This window comes from Chlorocebus sabaeus, chromosome 13 (assembly GCF_047675955.1).
Source record: "Chlorocebus sabaeus isolate Y175 chromosome 13, mChlSab1.0.hap1, whole genome shotgun sequence".
NCBI classification, from domain to species: Eukaryota; Metazoa; Chordata; class Mammalia; order Primates; family Cercopithecidae; genus Chlorocebus; species Chlorocebus sabaeus.
The window spans coordinates 96,674,828-96,690,922 of NC_132916.1; the positions used below are offsets into that span (position 1 = coordinate 96,674,828).

Sequence of the window (16,095 nt, forward strand, 5' to 3'; positions counted from 1 at the left end):
CAAACACTATCATTCAACTCGGGCAGGGTAGCGCGATCCCGAGCTTGCCCAGCGTGAGTGCTCTCTGCGTGTGTGTCTGTGTACGCGCGTGAGTGAGACCCATCCTTGGGGCATTTCCCCTCTTTGGGCAGTTTTGCTTCATTTGTTTCCTATTTCTGCTACATAGAAACTAACTTCCATCTCAGCTCCAGCCAGCGCCGCTGAATAGAGCCTGTGCTGCGGCTCCGTGTGCGTCAGATCCCTCCGCGGAGCCGTCCCCGGCCCCCTCCCTGCCACTATCGGCCTCCACAGAGAAAGCGCCTTCCAGCCAACCGGCGGCTTCGGCTCCGACATCTTCTCCGGCTGGAAATAAATAAATAAATCGCACGCCCTGCGGGGAGGAGCGGGTGGGGGTCGCGCCGTGCCGGGTGCGGAGCACTGGGGACGAAGGGTCGGAGGCACTCCTTTTTTAGCGCCGGGGGGCGGGTGCGCGGCCCGGTGCCGGGGCCGAGCCCGGGGCCGCGAAGGCGGCGGACTCCTTTCTGCGGCGGAGGGATCCGCGGCGGAGGCGGCCACGGCCGTAGCCGCTGCCTGAGAGTTGTTGTTTCCTCCTCCTCCTCCTCCGCCTCCGCCGCCGTTGCTTGAATGGTGGAGCCGAGGCTCGGCTCGTGAACACACACTGACAGCTATAGGGCAGGCGGCGGCACCGTCCCCGCTTCCCCTCGGCGGCGGGGTGTCCCGTCGGTGGCCCTGAAGTGACCCATAAACATGTCTTGTGAGAGGAAAGGCCTCTCGGAGCTGCGATCGGGTAAGTCGGGGGGCTGCCGGGGCCGCTGGCACCGGGCGATTCCGCCCGCGGTCCCCCGCCCCCCGCCGCCCGGCCGCTCAGCCTGTGTGTCTCCCCGTCCCTCTCTCCCGCGCAGAGCTCTACTTCCTCATCGCCCGGTTCCTGGAAGATGGACCCTGTCAGCAGGCGGCTCAGGTACGGCGGCGCGCGGCGCGGGCCGGGCCGGCGCTCGCTGCTCGCGGGCGTGGGGGAGGGAGGCGGCGGCTGCGGGGCCGCGGCCCGGGGCGCGGGGCTCAGCTCTCCCCGCTTTGTTGTTGCAGGTGCTGATCCGGGAGGTGGCCGAGAAGGAGGTAAGGGCGGCGGCGGCCCGGCGCGTCCCGCCGCCGCGCGGCCGCCCCTGGGCCGCTGCGCCGTCGCTGCCGCCGCCGCCAGGGCGCGGGGCGCGGGGCTCGGGGGTCCCCGCCGGGGCGCGGGGCGGGCGGGGGAGGGGAGCGGGCGGGCAGGGGCCGGGGGCCGAGCTCACGGGGTGTCCTCTCCCCGCAGCTGCTGCCCCGGCGTACAGACTGGACCGGGAAGGAGCATCCCAGGACCTACCAGAATCTGGTGAGACATTCACGTCGCAGAGCAAAGAAACTTTTCCCTGAGTCGAATAAAAATTGAATTTCCCGCAATTTTTTACAGAGACAAAAACTTGGCCCTAGAACGTGAAAGCTCCAAAGGCCACGGGGAGGGTTGGGAGGCCGGCGAGGGGACTGCGGGGGCCAGTGGCCGGGGGTGCTCGTACTCCGGGGCCGCAGGGGCTGCGGACAATTTATTTGTGATATTTTGTTAATGTGCTAGAAATAAAGATACGTCATGAGTGTTGTGCAGTGCAAGGCCGGAGGAGGAGGGGCCGGCGCGCGCGTCCGTGCGGGCGCGGGGGCGCGCGCGAGTCGGCGGCGGCGGGAGCGGCGCGAAGGGAGGGAGCGCGCTCGCTCGTTCGCTTGCTTGCTCTGCACGCGCGGCCGGCTCGGCTTTCTCCTGCCCTACACAATAGCTGGTGACTAACTGCTCCGAAGTGGCATTAGCATTTCACAAGCAGGCTATCCAGCGGCTGCGGTACCGTGGCAAGACATGATTTTTTTTCCTCCTCTGTCGTTTATTTTGTTTTCACTAAATTCAGTCCTAGGTTTTTTGTTGGAAGGGTTCTGATGTGTGATGATAGTCGGTCGGTGATTCGTCTTGCATTTACTAAAACACATCTTTGCAGGATTGTAAAGCCTCTAATTCCCTAAAACCAGAAGTTTAGTAGGCTTTTTCTAATTCTTATGGTATGCCGCTCGTTTAACTAAAAACGATTATTGGAGTACACTGAAGAGTTTTGATTTTTGTCCACATATTTACATTTACTGTGGGATGGAACTCGGCCAGTAAAAGTTGTTGTGCTTACATTGGGACGTATTTTGTTTAATAGCTTAAAAAAGACCTTTTTCTTAATTTTGTGGGTTGTCAAAATGAGTATGTTAGGAATCTTTAAAAATTGCTTTTCAGAAGTGGACCTATCACTTCAGTAATGTGATTGGAAGTTACCTTAAAGGAGCTATGTTATCTATAACATTTTCTCCTATGCTGATAGAGGTTCGTTGTGTGAGTTTGTGTGTGGGGGGCAGTTAAAGCAGTCGCACCGGGCACACCAAGCCTTTGAAATTTATGTAGTGCGTTGATTTTTATGAGGCTTTTGTAACTGTTTCGAGATAGTCATAATTACTAATGTTACTTCATCAGAACTTCTCTAATGACTAGGAAGTTTCAGCGAGCTTAGAATGAATGTCTTTTGTGAGGTGAGGGCAGGACATGATTATAATGGCCTTTTTTTAAATGTAGTGTATTTCCTAACTTTTGTGTATAAATCTCTTGTGATTTAATCTAAGTTGTTGATAACCACTCATGGCTGTTGAAATAAGCAAGGGTACTGAGGTTTAATACATCTAATGGAGATTTAACAGTGTAATTTTCACACTGAACGTATGTTAGTTTTCAAGGAGTGATTTGGGATACTTTCATTCAATTCTTGGCCAAAGTGAATGGAACTGGAAGTAAACTCCAAGATTTACTAATTTGAAATTAATTTTTAGGTTTATAAATATTTGATAGAAGTCTTCAGTGAATTTACATATCTTCCTTGCTATTTGAAAAAATTATCACAAAAGTTATAATACTCCATTTTTAAGATGGGGCAGGTTTTACAAAACGTCTTTGCATCTGCTTTTACATCTGTGCATCTCTTAAAAACCCACAAACCTTCAGTCACGGAGGATTGCTGCGTTTTCTTGAAATCTTTTGGTAATGTTATATTTTTTAAATGAAGCAGCTTAATGGTATCTGGCTAAATTATGGTAATGGCTAATCCTCGTAGGAATATCTTTTTTTTTTTTTTTTCCAGTAAAAATGAGCTATCAATTTTGATTTTGAGTTAATTTAATTTTGGGGGAGAGTGTGGGGGGGGGAGGAAATATTGGTAAAGTGAATTTCTATCCCTAGTCTGCATCTCAGAGTTAAGATACAATAAGCATTCTTTTTATCTGTGTATTATTCTCAAAATCCACCTATTTTGAATGGAAGTGGTTTTTCTTGCTTGGAGTTTTCTCTTTACTAGAACAGTCATGTTGGCGTACTCATCAATCAGTTTAGAAATCTTATTAGAACTTGGAGTTCTTTGACCCTTTTCATTCATTCAGCATATTGCTTACTCTCTACTGGATGCAAGGTACCATTTGAGGTGCTTTCTCATCCATCAAACTGTGTATCTAGGTGTGTGAATTAACTTTATTTCACCTTTTTAGTTGAGATTTAGGTCTAAAAACATTAGGAACACTGGATTTTTTTGTTCAATAGTAGATCTTGCTGTTTTATATCTAAGTCAGGACACGTAAAGTATCTTGTACAGTATTTTCTATTCTTGTGACTTAAAAAAGTTTTATATTGTTGTGTATCGAATTGAATTTATTTAACATTGGTTTGAAAATTACTTGGTGAGTGAAACTGTAGTTTCTTTAGTTTCTACTCTTCCTGGAAATGATTTGTTATATTAAATAATAAACTGAGCAATATTTTAAATGAGAAAACTCATATATCACATCACATTGAAATTTCTAGAAAACCTCAAATTATAGCTGTTTAAAATGGGGTGTAATATTTGTACATGTGAATTTAAAAATAGGCACTGATCATCTGTAGTCAGTCTAGTTATAATCGCAATGGTTGAATTTTACTCAAGAGGAAAGTAGAATTTTAAGAGCAGTTTTAAAAGTTTACAGGTTAAAATTGATGGATTCATTTCAAGTGTGATTGAGAAAGGAAATGCTCATATCTTATGGTTGTTTCTGTCTCTGGTTTAAAACATGACTGTAATTATCACCATCTACCTTAAGATTTAAAACGTTTTTAACAAAGTAAATGGATAGGAAGCTAAAAATTGTTTTTGGTGCTATGGTATACGTTTAATTAGATTTTACATTTTTAAAAATATGAGATATGTTTTAAAGAACAGGAGCACTTTTTCCAAATATTAGAATTCTTAAACTGTAGAATAAAAAAACTTTTTTTGGACAGAAGGAAAGCTTTGTCATTTGTTTGTTTATTTCTTAGTTTGAATAGTGAATCTAGTTAGTTTATTAAGTCTGCTTTCTAGTTGTCACTTAATGATGATTGCGTATATATGAGATACAGAGGCAGAGTTTTCAAGCATTTTACCAGATTTGGGACTCTCTTGATTACATTTTTTCTTAGAAGACTTCTCTTTTTTCCCACCAAGAGCTAGTTCATGTTTAGCCAGGCTGTTAAAATGATTTATTTTTTGCCTTGTAAAATAGTGATATTTGCCTTTCTTAAAATTATGCCACTTTATTAGAAATCTTTTTTCTTTTTTTTCATTTTTTAGTGAAAGGATTGGGAGTCAGGAGATATGGATTGTGGTTTTAAGCTCTGCTGACAGTTAACCTGTAGGTAATCTTGGGCAAGTCATGGAATTTCTCTTTGTCCCAGTTATCTCATTTGAAAAATAAGTGGATTGAAATTTTTTCAATCTGAAAATCTGTGATTTTGAACTAGAAATAGCAGTACATTGTATTTAAGAACTAAGCTTTATTTCATTTGTAGAGCTTAATTTTCTAAAACACAGAAAAGTAGAAATCACGTAGGTTACAAAATTATATAAATGCTTTTCATAGTGCCATTCTTTGGTGGTAAATTCATTTCTTGTTGCAAAGATGATTTGAGACACTCACTATGTTGTAAAATGCCCCAAAATTACCATGATTTCCATCATAATTTAAGCACTGGTTTTCATTATTGGTGGTCTCAAATTCAGAGATGAATAGGAACCGTGGATAGGATTTAATTATGTATGTATCTTAGGTATACATTTATTTAGTGTGTGTTGATTAATGTGAAAGTTAAGGTATAAAACCTAGAGACAACTTTCAGGGGAAAAAAGATACCATATTAAATGCTTTAGAATTAGGGATTCCCATTCTATATTGAAGATAGCATAGTTCTTTCAACACTTATTATAATTTTTTGGGGTTGGGGGAACATGTAATAAAGTAAATGTGTGTAGTAGAGTTACTATTTCCTTTTTTAGTAGAGTATCAATGAAATGGAAGCTTTGCATGGTAGTCTCTAAAACAGCGTTAATCTCTCAAGGTTGTTATAGTGATGAATAAAATATGTTAGTTGTGAAGGGTTGTATGATGAATAAAATGTTCGGTGTGAATATGTTGCTGAGAGGCTGAAGGAGCATTCTTCATTCTTTCTTACAAATAGAATTATTCTGTTGATACTTATACCATTTTTTAAAATTTGAGGCATTTATAAACATTTTTAATTGCAGTGCTTACTGTATTGTTAATATTCTTCACTGTAAAGCGGTGTGAACATAAAGCGGGAGCTGGAGTGTGCCTTTCACAAATTATAATGGTTTTTATTTGTTGTGAGGCAGAATCGTATTGAGGGAGTCTGTTTTCCATTTGGTAAAATGGGCTAATAATAGCTTCTACTTTGTGATCTGTGAGTAATAACTGGCATGAATCAAGTACTATTAAGGCTTTGGGTTTGCTATTATCAGAACTTTAGTAGTGCTATTATCAGAACTTTAGTAGTGTTCCACTTAGATCTTTATAATATTTTAAAAGAAGAACATTTACATTTTTATTTCAAAAACAAGTATGTATGTACTTTCTAAACATAGAATCTGCAGTATAAAAAGACTGCATTAAAACTTCAGAAGAGTCCGGGTGTGGTGGCTCACACCTGTAATCCCAGTACTTTGGGAGGCCATGAGTTGGAGAACAGCCTGTATAAAATGGAAAACCCCATCTCTACAAAAACAAAAAAAAAATTAGCTAGTAGTAGTGGCACATGCCTGTAATCCCAATTACCCGAAAGGCTGAGGTGAGAGGATCGCCTGAGCCCGGGGAGGTTGAAGCTGCAGTAAGCTCTGTCCCATGCCGCTGCCCTCCAGCCTGGGCGACACAGTGATACCCTGTCTCAAGAAAAGAAAAAAAACAAAAAACAACTTCAGAAGATACTATTAATATAATTACTTTATAGACTTAAGGATGAAACAGGCCTAAAAAATAAAGGAAAAATGTTTAGTAAATACCAAAAATAAATCATGGTTAAGGCATTGTGGATAGACCTCTGGAAAAATATTGCTACTGATTTCTACTGTGACTTGTTTTTATGGAACACTGAACATTAAGAAATAATTTGGGTGGTTGACGTAATCCTGAATTGATTAGAGAATATGCAAAGCTTTTTCTCTTTGGGTAATCATCAAATGACATTTAGGAATATATGAAGAGAACTTGGCTATTGCATCTGCCTCCTATACAGTTATTTGTGAGATTTACAACCATCACAACAGTTCATATTCTTTTTGGAAACTGTCGGAGAAGAGATGTCTTGACTTCTATTTTGTCAATCTGTTTATATATATTTTAAACAGAATTTAAGAAAGACTTTAGCTTTAGGTTAAATAAATCCTAATCAATTTCAGTTTTTTAGTTGATTTAGAATTTCTTTGTTAGTTTTTGGTTTTCTTTTTTTTTTCATAATCTGGAAACGTGGATGAATAATAAGAAAATAATAATAACAGTCTAATGCAGCTTCTACTAAAGTTAAAACCAATTGACATTCTTCCCTTTCGCAAATTTTGTGGGTATTTACCATGTCACTACAGAATTGTACCAAAATTGTATCTTGTACAACTACTCTGAACAAGTAATACTAAACAGATTAGTTTCATTCTTACTAGTAGTTTCCTTGTATAAATTTCAGAATTCGTAGAAAAATATCTGTAATACTAAGCTTTAGTTGGCATAGAATACCAAACATACTTATTTAAAATAACTTTCTATTTTAATGCACTTTTACTTAGAAAAAAATTTTTAACAGCTAATTTTAGGATATTTAAGTTGCTTTTGTGGTTATATCTAAAAGTGGCAAAGGCTATTATAGGAATCAAATTTAAAGTTTGCGAAAGGCATTTTAAATGTGAACATTCTCAGTTTCTATTTTGTTTTTGAGAAGCTATGTCGATGAAATTATGAGGAAATTGTGAGTGTTAATAAATTACTTTGCAATGAATAATGTTATTGGACCTATGGAATATAGAGGAGTGTAAGTATTTTATAACAAATTGGTGAAAATGATAACATGTTTTTTCTTGATGGAATTTGATAAAGCAGGGTACTGAAAAATCACAAACTTGTTATTGTATTGAATAGTGATGAATGTAAGTTGAGAAGTTACCACAGAGAAGGCAATCATCAGCTGTGAGACAAGTCCTCCTTTAGTTATTTACCTTACACACTCAAAAACAGCCATATTTGAGCTTAGGCATCACAGGTAAGAAAAGGATGGTTGAATGAGAAGTTTTTGATAAGAAAATTTAGGTGGCAACATAGTCAAATGCAACTTCTGCTTATGTTAAAACTAAATTGTAAGGAGAATGAGATGTGTGGTATAGGTAACTCCTAGGTTATCCATGGCACTACAGATGGGTATGGCAGGTTTTTTTGCAGCAGAGACACAGGAAGAATTCATGTACAGCAGGCCTGCCTTATCTGCAGGTGTCACATCTGTGAATTCAACTGTAGATCAAAATAGTTTAGAAAACAGAATACAAAAAATTTTAAAAATACAGTTTAACAATTATTTATGTAACATTTCATTGTATTAGGTATTGTAAGTAATCTAGAGATGATTTAAAGTGTGCAGGAGGAGTGTATAGGTTATATGAAAACACTGTGCCCTTTTATATGAGGAATTTGAGCATCCTGGATTTTGATTTTGGTGTGGGGTTCTGGAACCATTCCCCCATGAATGTTGGAGGATGACTGTGTTCTGGACTGCAGCTGACCTGTGGTCATATGTCATGGTCTATTTGGTCTCTGTCATGAATAGAAAAAGGCATGTAACTTGTCTTGGCAAAGGTTATAGTGTAATGCAAGAAATATGTATCTCGTGTTTGACTCTGGTTTAGTTTTTGGGTGTAGAGACACTACATTCTAGGCAACTTAGTGAAACATCGTTGTCTGAAACAACTTTGCTGTCGTTGCATAAGAATTATGTTATTTTGAGTACTGTGCTTGAAACTGATACATTAAAAATGAAACTGATCTTTGAAGATTATTTACGTTGGCGTTAGTATAAGCAGTTAAAGGATTTTTCATCTTTAAATTAATACACAGTAGCTTTTCAGCAGATTCCTAGATTTGAATTTAATGTTTTGCTAGTAATGTTTTAAAGGAATTTTAAAAGTACGCAAATTAGCACATATGACGACTTAAAAATCAAAACTTGAAAATTTGTTATTTTAAGCAATTAAATGTTGTCATTTTGTTGTGTTTTAAATTATTTTTTATGAAGCATCCCTGCTTTGGTTTATGGAAACCTCAATTCTGAATAGAGTCTCTTTTTTGGGGGGGGGGAAGATTTTATTGGTTTATGATGAATAAAATTTGGAAGAGTAGTATTGCATTTTCTTTGTTTGTTTTTCTTTTAGTATTGCATTTTCTTTAAATGACAAATTTGTATTGGTAATTGTATTGATAATGTAAACTGAACTATTATCTAAATGAATTCTTAACAGTTGACTAAATTCTGAATATGACACATTCTTTGAAGTTTGTTTATTCACAATTACTTGAGCAAATAGACCACCAAGATTAATTTTGACACTTAATAAGGTTCTATATTTTATTATAATTACAAAGAAATAATAGGCATCTAAGGGGCCTTCTAAGAATAGTTACCCAGCTTAGAGGACTTAACTTGAACTGACTTATATGGGTTCTTTTAAGTTTTTAGTCAAATCTGTGTGTCAGTGGGGAGAAAACTAAAGTTCTAATAAGGAAGCTGTAACATGATAAAAATAACAGTAAACTTGGAATCAAGAGACCTGGGTTTGATTACTATTTCTCCTGTTCTCCAAATGTGTGCCCTCAGACAAACTGCTGCCTTCGAACTTCAGTTTTCTTTATGTATGAAATAGGGAGAATACTTAAGTTTATGTGCTTATGAAGATAAATAAATTTTTAGAACACTCAGCACAAAGTAAGTACTCTGTTTTTCTGTGGAGAAGCTATTACAGTTAACAAATCAGAAAATGCATTCTTGCTTTAAAGATTATAATTTAACTCACACTGTTAGTAACAGATTTGTAATTATAAGATTGGATGTTTTTAGAATTTTAGAGGCTGGAATTTTAATAACAGGCCTTACACAGTAATTAATTATCACATAGTGTTTCTATAAATTTATATTTATATATTGTATATTATATATGTTTTATATAAATAATATATTTATACAATATATTGTATTTCTATAATTTTGTTTATATGCTACAATAGTATACAAATAACTGTATTCCAATAAACTCGCCTTTTAGAACTCAAAAACGTAATAGCAGAAGTGTAACTAGCCTCTTATATCTGACAAAACTGTGAGAGAATAGATGTGAGAAGATCTGAAAAAGTGACTTTTTAGAACCAATTAGATGTTCAGAACCTAAAGATGAAGTGAAAGCCTAGTTAGACAGATGATACTGGTGCCAAACAGCAGGGTCTTATTTTCATAATAATTATATGCTACAGGAGAGAAAGGCACTTCTAGGTCTTCACAGCTAAATCAAATAATTGGAATGAATGTATTGATCTAACATCACTTTGAAAAGGTTGTTAAAAAGATGCTCAAATTTTTTTCCTATTTAGGTTTACAAAGATTTTGTTTAAGATGAAAAGTCATTATGTAGATGTAATATGTAATATAGAATGTAATTAAAGTAACAGCCAACTTTTAGGTACAGTATTAACTGCTTTATATGGTTTAATTTAGTAATTTTTGACTACTTTCCAGGGTGGTGACTGTTGTGATACCAGTCATACAGATGAGGACACTGAGGCTTAGAAAGAGTAAATGTTTTTCTCATCCTCAGCCTTAGCAACTTTAAACCCAGGCTGTGTGACTTGAGATTTCTTGGGGATTTTTTGTTGTTGTTGTTGTTGTTGTTTTGAGACAGAGTCTTGCTCTGTCACTCAGACTGGAGTGCAGTGGCGTGATCTCGGCTCACTGCAACCTCTGTCTCCAGGATTCAAACAATTCTCATGCTTCAGCCTCCCAAGTATCTGGGACTACAGGTGTGTGCCACCACGTCTGGCTAATTTTTGTATTTTTGGTAGAGGGTTTCACCATGCTGGCAGGGCTGCTCTTGAACTCCTGACCTCAAGTGATCCACCTACCTCAGCCTCCCAAAGTGCTGGGATTACAGGCATGAGCTACCATGACCGGTAAGATTTCGCATTTTAAATTACTGACTGTTTCTTTACAAACTGAGTAGAGTTCTTAGTGACAGTATGTCTGGTAGAATGCAGCGGCTTCTAGATCTGTTATATTTTCTTCCCACTAATGACACTTGCCTTTTAACAATACCTTTCACTGAGATAATGGCAAATTTTTTTTGGCTGAGAAGGATGTCTGTTTATATGAAGTAGCATACTGTCAGAAAATGTTGGTTTAGCCAAAAATGCAGGATAATAAACGTCTCAAATAGCTCAGTTTCTTTTCTTGTTTCTTCCATACTATAATTCACATTCTCAGAAGATGACCCTTTTGTTCAAATTGCAATGGATAATTTTAGAAATATTTTATATATGTGATCTGAAAAATGGATGATACAGATTTATAACTTGGGCCAAGATGGATAAGTAATGAACAGAGTTGCTGCTGTTTCACAGAATTCTTTTGTTCTTGCTGATGGAAACATTGCTAGAACCATGAATCATTCTTTCAATCAGGGAGTGGTAAACTAATGGCTGCTGTGGGTAAATTGTGCAGGAGATCTGTTTTTGGAAGGCCATCAAGCTAAGCATGGTTATTGCATTTTTAAAGAATTGTTTTAAAAAAAATAAGAACATGCAATGGAGGTATTATGTTATTCTTAAAGCCTCAAATATTTACCATATGATGGTTACAAATGTTCGCTGACTTCTACTCTAAATAATATAACATATTTTACCAAAAGGATACCTTTGGCTAATTCAGATTTTAACCATGAAAAAGGATTAAAATGGACGGACGGTTAACCAAAGATTGTTGTTCCCATAGCAAGCAACTCCATTGAGAATGGAGGTGGAAGGGACATAAGTTTGAAAAAGCTCTGACTAGCCCCCTGGTTTAGACAGTAGAAGTGTGAATCTCAATGGAATGGCATCAGGATTTACATCCATAAGGCCCGTTCTTGCATCTTATTGGAGGAGAGAAAATGTTTTGTTCATCGAAAAGGGATGAGAGCTAGGCATGGTGGCTCATAACCTGTAATCCTAGCTACTTGAGAGGCTGAGGCAGGAGGATCACTTGAAGCCAGGAGTTCCAGACCAGTCTGGGCAACATAGAGAGATGCTGTCTCTAAAAAAAATAAAGTAAAAATTAGAAGTGATGTAATGCATCTGTAGTCTCAGCTGTTCTGGAGACTGAGGTGGGAGGATCGTTTGAACCCAGGTATTTGAGGCTGCAGTGAGCTGTGACTGTACCACTGTCCCCTAGTCTTGGTGACAGAGCGAGACCCCCCCCCCCGCCCCCTTAAAAAACAAATGAAAACAAAATGGGGGTGGATGAGTTTAAAAAGTTTTGAGCGCTAGTGATACATGGGCATTCTTGGGGGAATTTTTAAAATAGTAATAATAAATTTGTTATTAACTCTTTAATCTGTTTTTACTTTCTAATTTTAAATTAAGGGTATAGCAGCATAATCTTATAAATATTTTAGTTTTATCTTCTACTTTTACCCTTAGAATTTTTAAAAGTGTTCCCTTTTACCTATAGAAATTTATGCTTTTATGTTAGTTTCCTTAGTAGTGAAAGTGAACCGTGAAATGTTTCTCTTTTTCTGGTTCCCTTTAATGTCTGTGTTGAAAACTATTCAAAATGTCTGTTGTATGACTTGCTTATATCTTGCACATTGATATATACACATATTTGAGGTAATAGGTCATTTGTGTGATAGTATGAATTGTAGAGTCCAGTGTTAGATTGCAATGATTTGACTCTCTCATCTGCTCACTGTGTGTGAACTTGGGAAGGTTGCAATATCTTTTTAAATAAATTCTATAATTTTTTTATAGAATGGGAATAATGATAGTGTATACCTCTCAGAGTTGTGAGTAGTTCCATGTAAAACTTACACACTTACCATAGGGCCTGGCATTCAGTGTGCAGCCAATATGTGTTAGCTATATTAGTATTATTTATCACATTGACTTTATAATCTGGTCATACTTTTTATGTGTTGAATGTTAAGAATTTGAAAGCACCTAGGGTCACAGAAAGTAACTCGTATATCAGAATTTGGGATTCTTGAGGGGTTGTTTTTCGTATGATAATAATATCGTATGATATCGTATGATAATAATATCGTATGATAGATTGCTGAGAAACTACATACAATATAGATAAGAGATTTTATTATATTATTTTAAATGTTTCTTTTAATTATTTACTAGTGAAATAAAAGCTAATTTAAATTAAAAGCTTAAGTTTATATTAAAGATATGGGATTCTTACTAGAAAATTGAAAATCACATCTGTATATCTGTAAATAATGTATTCATATTTATGAATAGGAATGTGATTAATATGTTTATGAAGAATGTTTAGAAAAAGGTAATAGAAAAGATTGTTTTATTTTAAAAAATATTTTTGTTTATTCTGTGTGTTTGTGTGTGTGTGACAGAGAGAGAGAGAGACAGATAGTTGAGAGCAAAAAAGATTCACGGCCCCTGCTCTTTTGTATTTAATGGTGCAATAGAAAAACATTAAATTGTACTTTTAAATGTATAATCGCAAGCTGATATATGAGTTAATAAAGGAAAGTCACAGGAAGTGTGCAATCAAGAAAACAGATTGTGTAGAGTATAGAAAAACAAAGGAAGTTACATTAGAGGGAACATCTGAGACACATAGAAGAGTTGTCTGGGCAAGGAAGTGTGGGGAAATGCAGAGTGTATGCTATATGATAAAGTCTGACAGGAGAGAGAGATTGTGCGTGAATAACCTGGAAGAAGGCCACGTGGTTGAAATGTGAAAACTGAGAGTTGGGGAAAGGGACTGGGAATGTGCCAGGTGAAGCTAGAAAATTAAGAAGTGACCATACATGCATTTCTGGACTGGTAGACCACGTTAAGGATTTGGATCTTTACCCAAAGAGGGAGGAAAGCCTCAGAAGTGTTTTAAATAGGGGTGACTTGATCCGATATGTATTTTGGAAAGAACATTCTAATTGCAGTATAGAGAATAGATGGGGTGTGAATGCATTTGGGAAAGGTAGGCGTTTATTGCAAAGATGATTTCAACTTGGATTATTATGGAGATACAGGTAGATGGATTTAAAAATAGGAAGGAAAAATTAAGTTGAACTTGGTGACTGTTTGGATATTGGGAATATGATGGGAAGGAGGAAGGAATGGGCTGTGTAAAAAATGCAGCTCCTTGGTTTCCGTCTTCTAAGATTGGATAAATGGGGTTGACATCCACCAAGGTAGGGAACACTTTAGTGGGGAATGTTTTCATGAGGATCCATCAATTCACTTTTGCATGTGTTGAGTGTCAGATGCTTTGGGGCTCTAGAGAGCTGTTTTAAGAAACTTTGATATGCAAGTCTATGCTATAAATAGAAGTTTGGAAGTCATTGTTACAACAGTTGTCCAAGGAGAGAGTATATAGTGAGAAGAAAAGAGGATCGGAACTGGACTCTGGTACCCAGGATCTTAAGGAACTTCACTATTTAATGGCTGTATAGAGGGGGATAAACCTAAAAGAAAAATGAGAAGGAATGGTTGGAGAGGAAGAAAGCAAGCCAAGGAGTGTCACAAAAGTTAAGAGAAGATAGTTTGCAAATGAGGAAGTGTTCAACACTTAGGTGAAATATTATGGGACATTAAATAAGATACAGATTTTAAAATGCTTATTGGAGTTATTGATCATTGAAGGTGAACTTTTGATAAGAGCTGTTTTTTGTAAGTTCATGAGTGTGGGAGCTAGTATGGAGTAGGTTGAGGAGAGGACAGGATATGAAATGAGATGGACTATGGACCATTATTTTAAAAACATGTTTCCGGAGAGGAAGAGAATGGGAAAGGGGTAGCCAGGATATTTGGGCACGGGGAGGTGTTGGATAAGAGCAGTTAGGTAGGGTTTTTGTTTTTTCCTAAAGTGAATGCAAAATGAGCATGTTTACACGTAGGTGTAGATGGGAAGGAGTTGGTTGAGAGGAAGTTAGTGTACATACTAGAATGTGGAGGTCTAATTTATAGTGTAGGATTTCCGTGCAGTCAGAGAAGTTAGGATTCAAAGCATAGGTAGAAGGACTGGATCTTAAATATTAAGAGGGACAGTTGTGTTACTAAGAGACAGAATTGGTACAGGTGTAGCTAGGTTTACAGGTTTGATAGGGAAGAAACAGAAAGTTTCAGCTTTAAAGGTTCTCCTGTAAAGTAGGTTAGGTCATCTGCTGAGAAAATGAGGGGTGGGGAAGAGGACTCTTGGGAAAGAGAGGATAACAGCATTGTTTGTTAGTCTGTTTCCACTGTTCTTTCCAGAGACCCTTTCATGGTGGTACCTCAGGGACTGCTAAGAGGAAGCAAGTAGAGAGTCAAGCATTGACATATGTGTTCCCTGATGCCACTTAAGTAAGAATACTTTCTGAGCACCTTTCATCTGTTTCGTCTAAAATTTTGTTTGAAGACATGTTCTATGGCTTTCCTTAAAAAGTGTTTTAAAACTATTAGAACTGCTGTGAGATAATTGCAATTAGATAAGAGCTATTGTCTAATAGCTGTGGCCCATGCCTGGAATCCCAGCACTTGGGAGGCCTGGAGGGGGGCGCGAATTACTTGAGGTCAGGAGTTTGAGACCAGCCTGGTCAACGTGGCGAAACCCCGTCTTTACTAAAAATACAAAAATTAGCCAGGTTAGGTAGTGGGCGCCTGTAATTCCAGCTACTTGGGAGGCTGAGGCGGGAAAATCACTTGAACCTGGGAGGCGGAGGTTGCAGTGAGCTGAGATCCCACCAAGGGCGACTCTGTCTCAAACAAACAAACAAAAAACAACCACCCCAAAACTATTAGAATAAAGAATTATACCATGTAAAGAAATTTTACTGCATCTATTTTTATGTGCTGGGATAGGCGCTAACAAAATGTTTTGAGGTTTTTGAGAATGGGGAAGTCAGTAGCTTCTGCATATTCTTAAATCTTCGTTTATCCAACTAGAACTTTATTAAGCACTTAACTGTAAGTACTGCCTTAGGTATTGGGTAGACAGAGGTCAACATGGCCTAATCTCTCCTTATGCAGGACACAGACAAGTAAACTGGCAATTTTAGTATAGTGCATGAGTCTTATGAACCCCCAAAACAGGGCAGATAATGGTAGGGCTTATGTATTTTTGGGGTGAAGAAGATCATAACTCTCATTAGATTCTTAAAAGTCTAAGTATCAAAATATATTAAAAACAATTAATGTGGTAAGTACCACACAGTGCTAGAGGGATGAATGGACATTTGAGGAGTATAATGTGCTGTGGACACGAAGTGTCCAAAAAGGGGCACAGGTGGTGTAAATAGGTCATGGAAGGCAGTGAGCGAGACATAGACTGAGACATGAAGGAGTATGAGGTGTAGAGATGAGCGGGTAAGACAAGATTGCCAGCAGAGGGATCAGCTTGTATAAAGTCTCAAAAGCCAGAGAAAGCACAAGGAATTTAAGAACTGAAAGTATCTCTTCTAACTT

The 16,095-nt window shown here is 38.2% G+C and overlaps 1 protein-coding gene across 2 annotated transcripts in view; it reads left to right on the plus strand.

Annotated features, from left to right (window-relative positions):
* The first annotated feature begins 596 nt into the window (after window positions 1-596).
* PHIP (PHIP subunit of CUL4-Ring ligase complex) overlaps window positions 597-16,095 on the plus strand; it is a 132,842-nt gene continuing 117,343 nt past the window's right edge. Inside the window, exons 1-4 of one of the 2 annotated variants that reach the window (XM_008006417.3) lie at window positions 597-787; window positions 903-961; window positions 1,087-1,116; window positions 1,310-1,369. In XM_008006417.3, the coding sequence (XP_008004608.1) occupies window positions 748-787; window positions 903-961; window positions 1,087-1,116; window positions 1,310-1,369 (189 nt within the window). In that variant the 5' untranslated portion in view covers window positions 597-747. The remainder of the gene's footprint in view (window positions 788-902; window positions 962-1,086; window positions 1,117-1,309; window positions 1,370-16,095) is intronic. The other variant, XM_038002179.2, reaches the window with a different exon arrangement.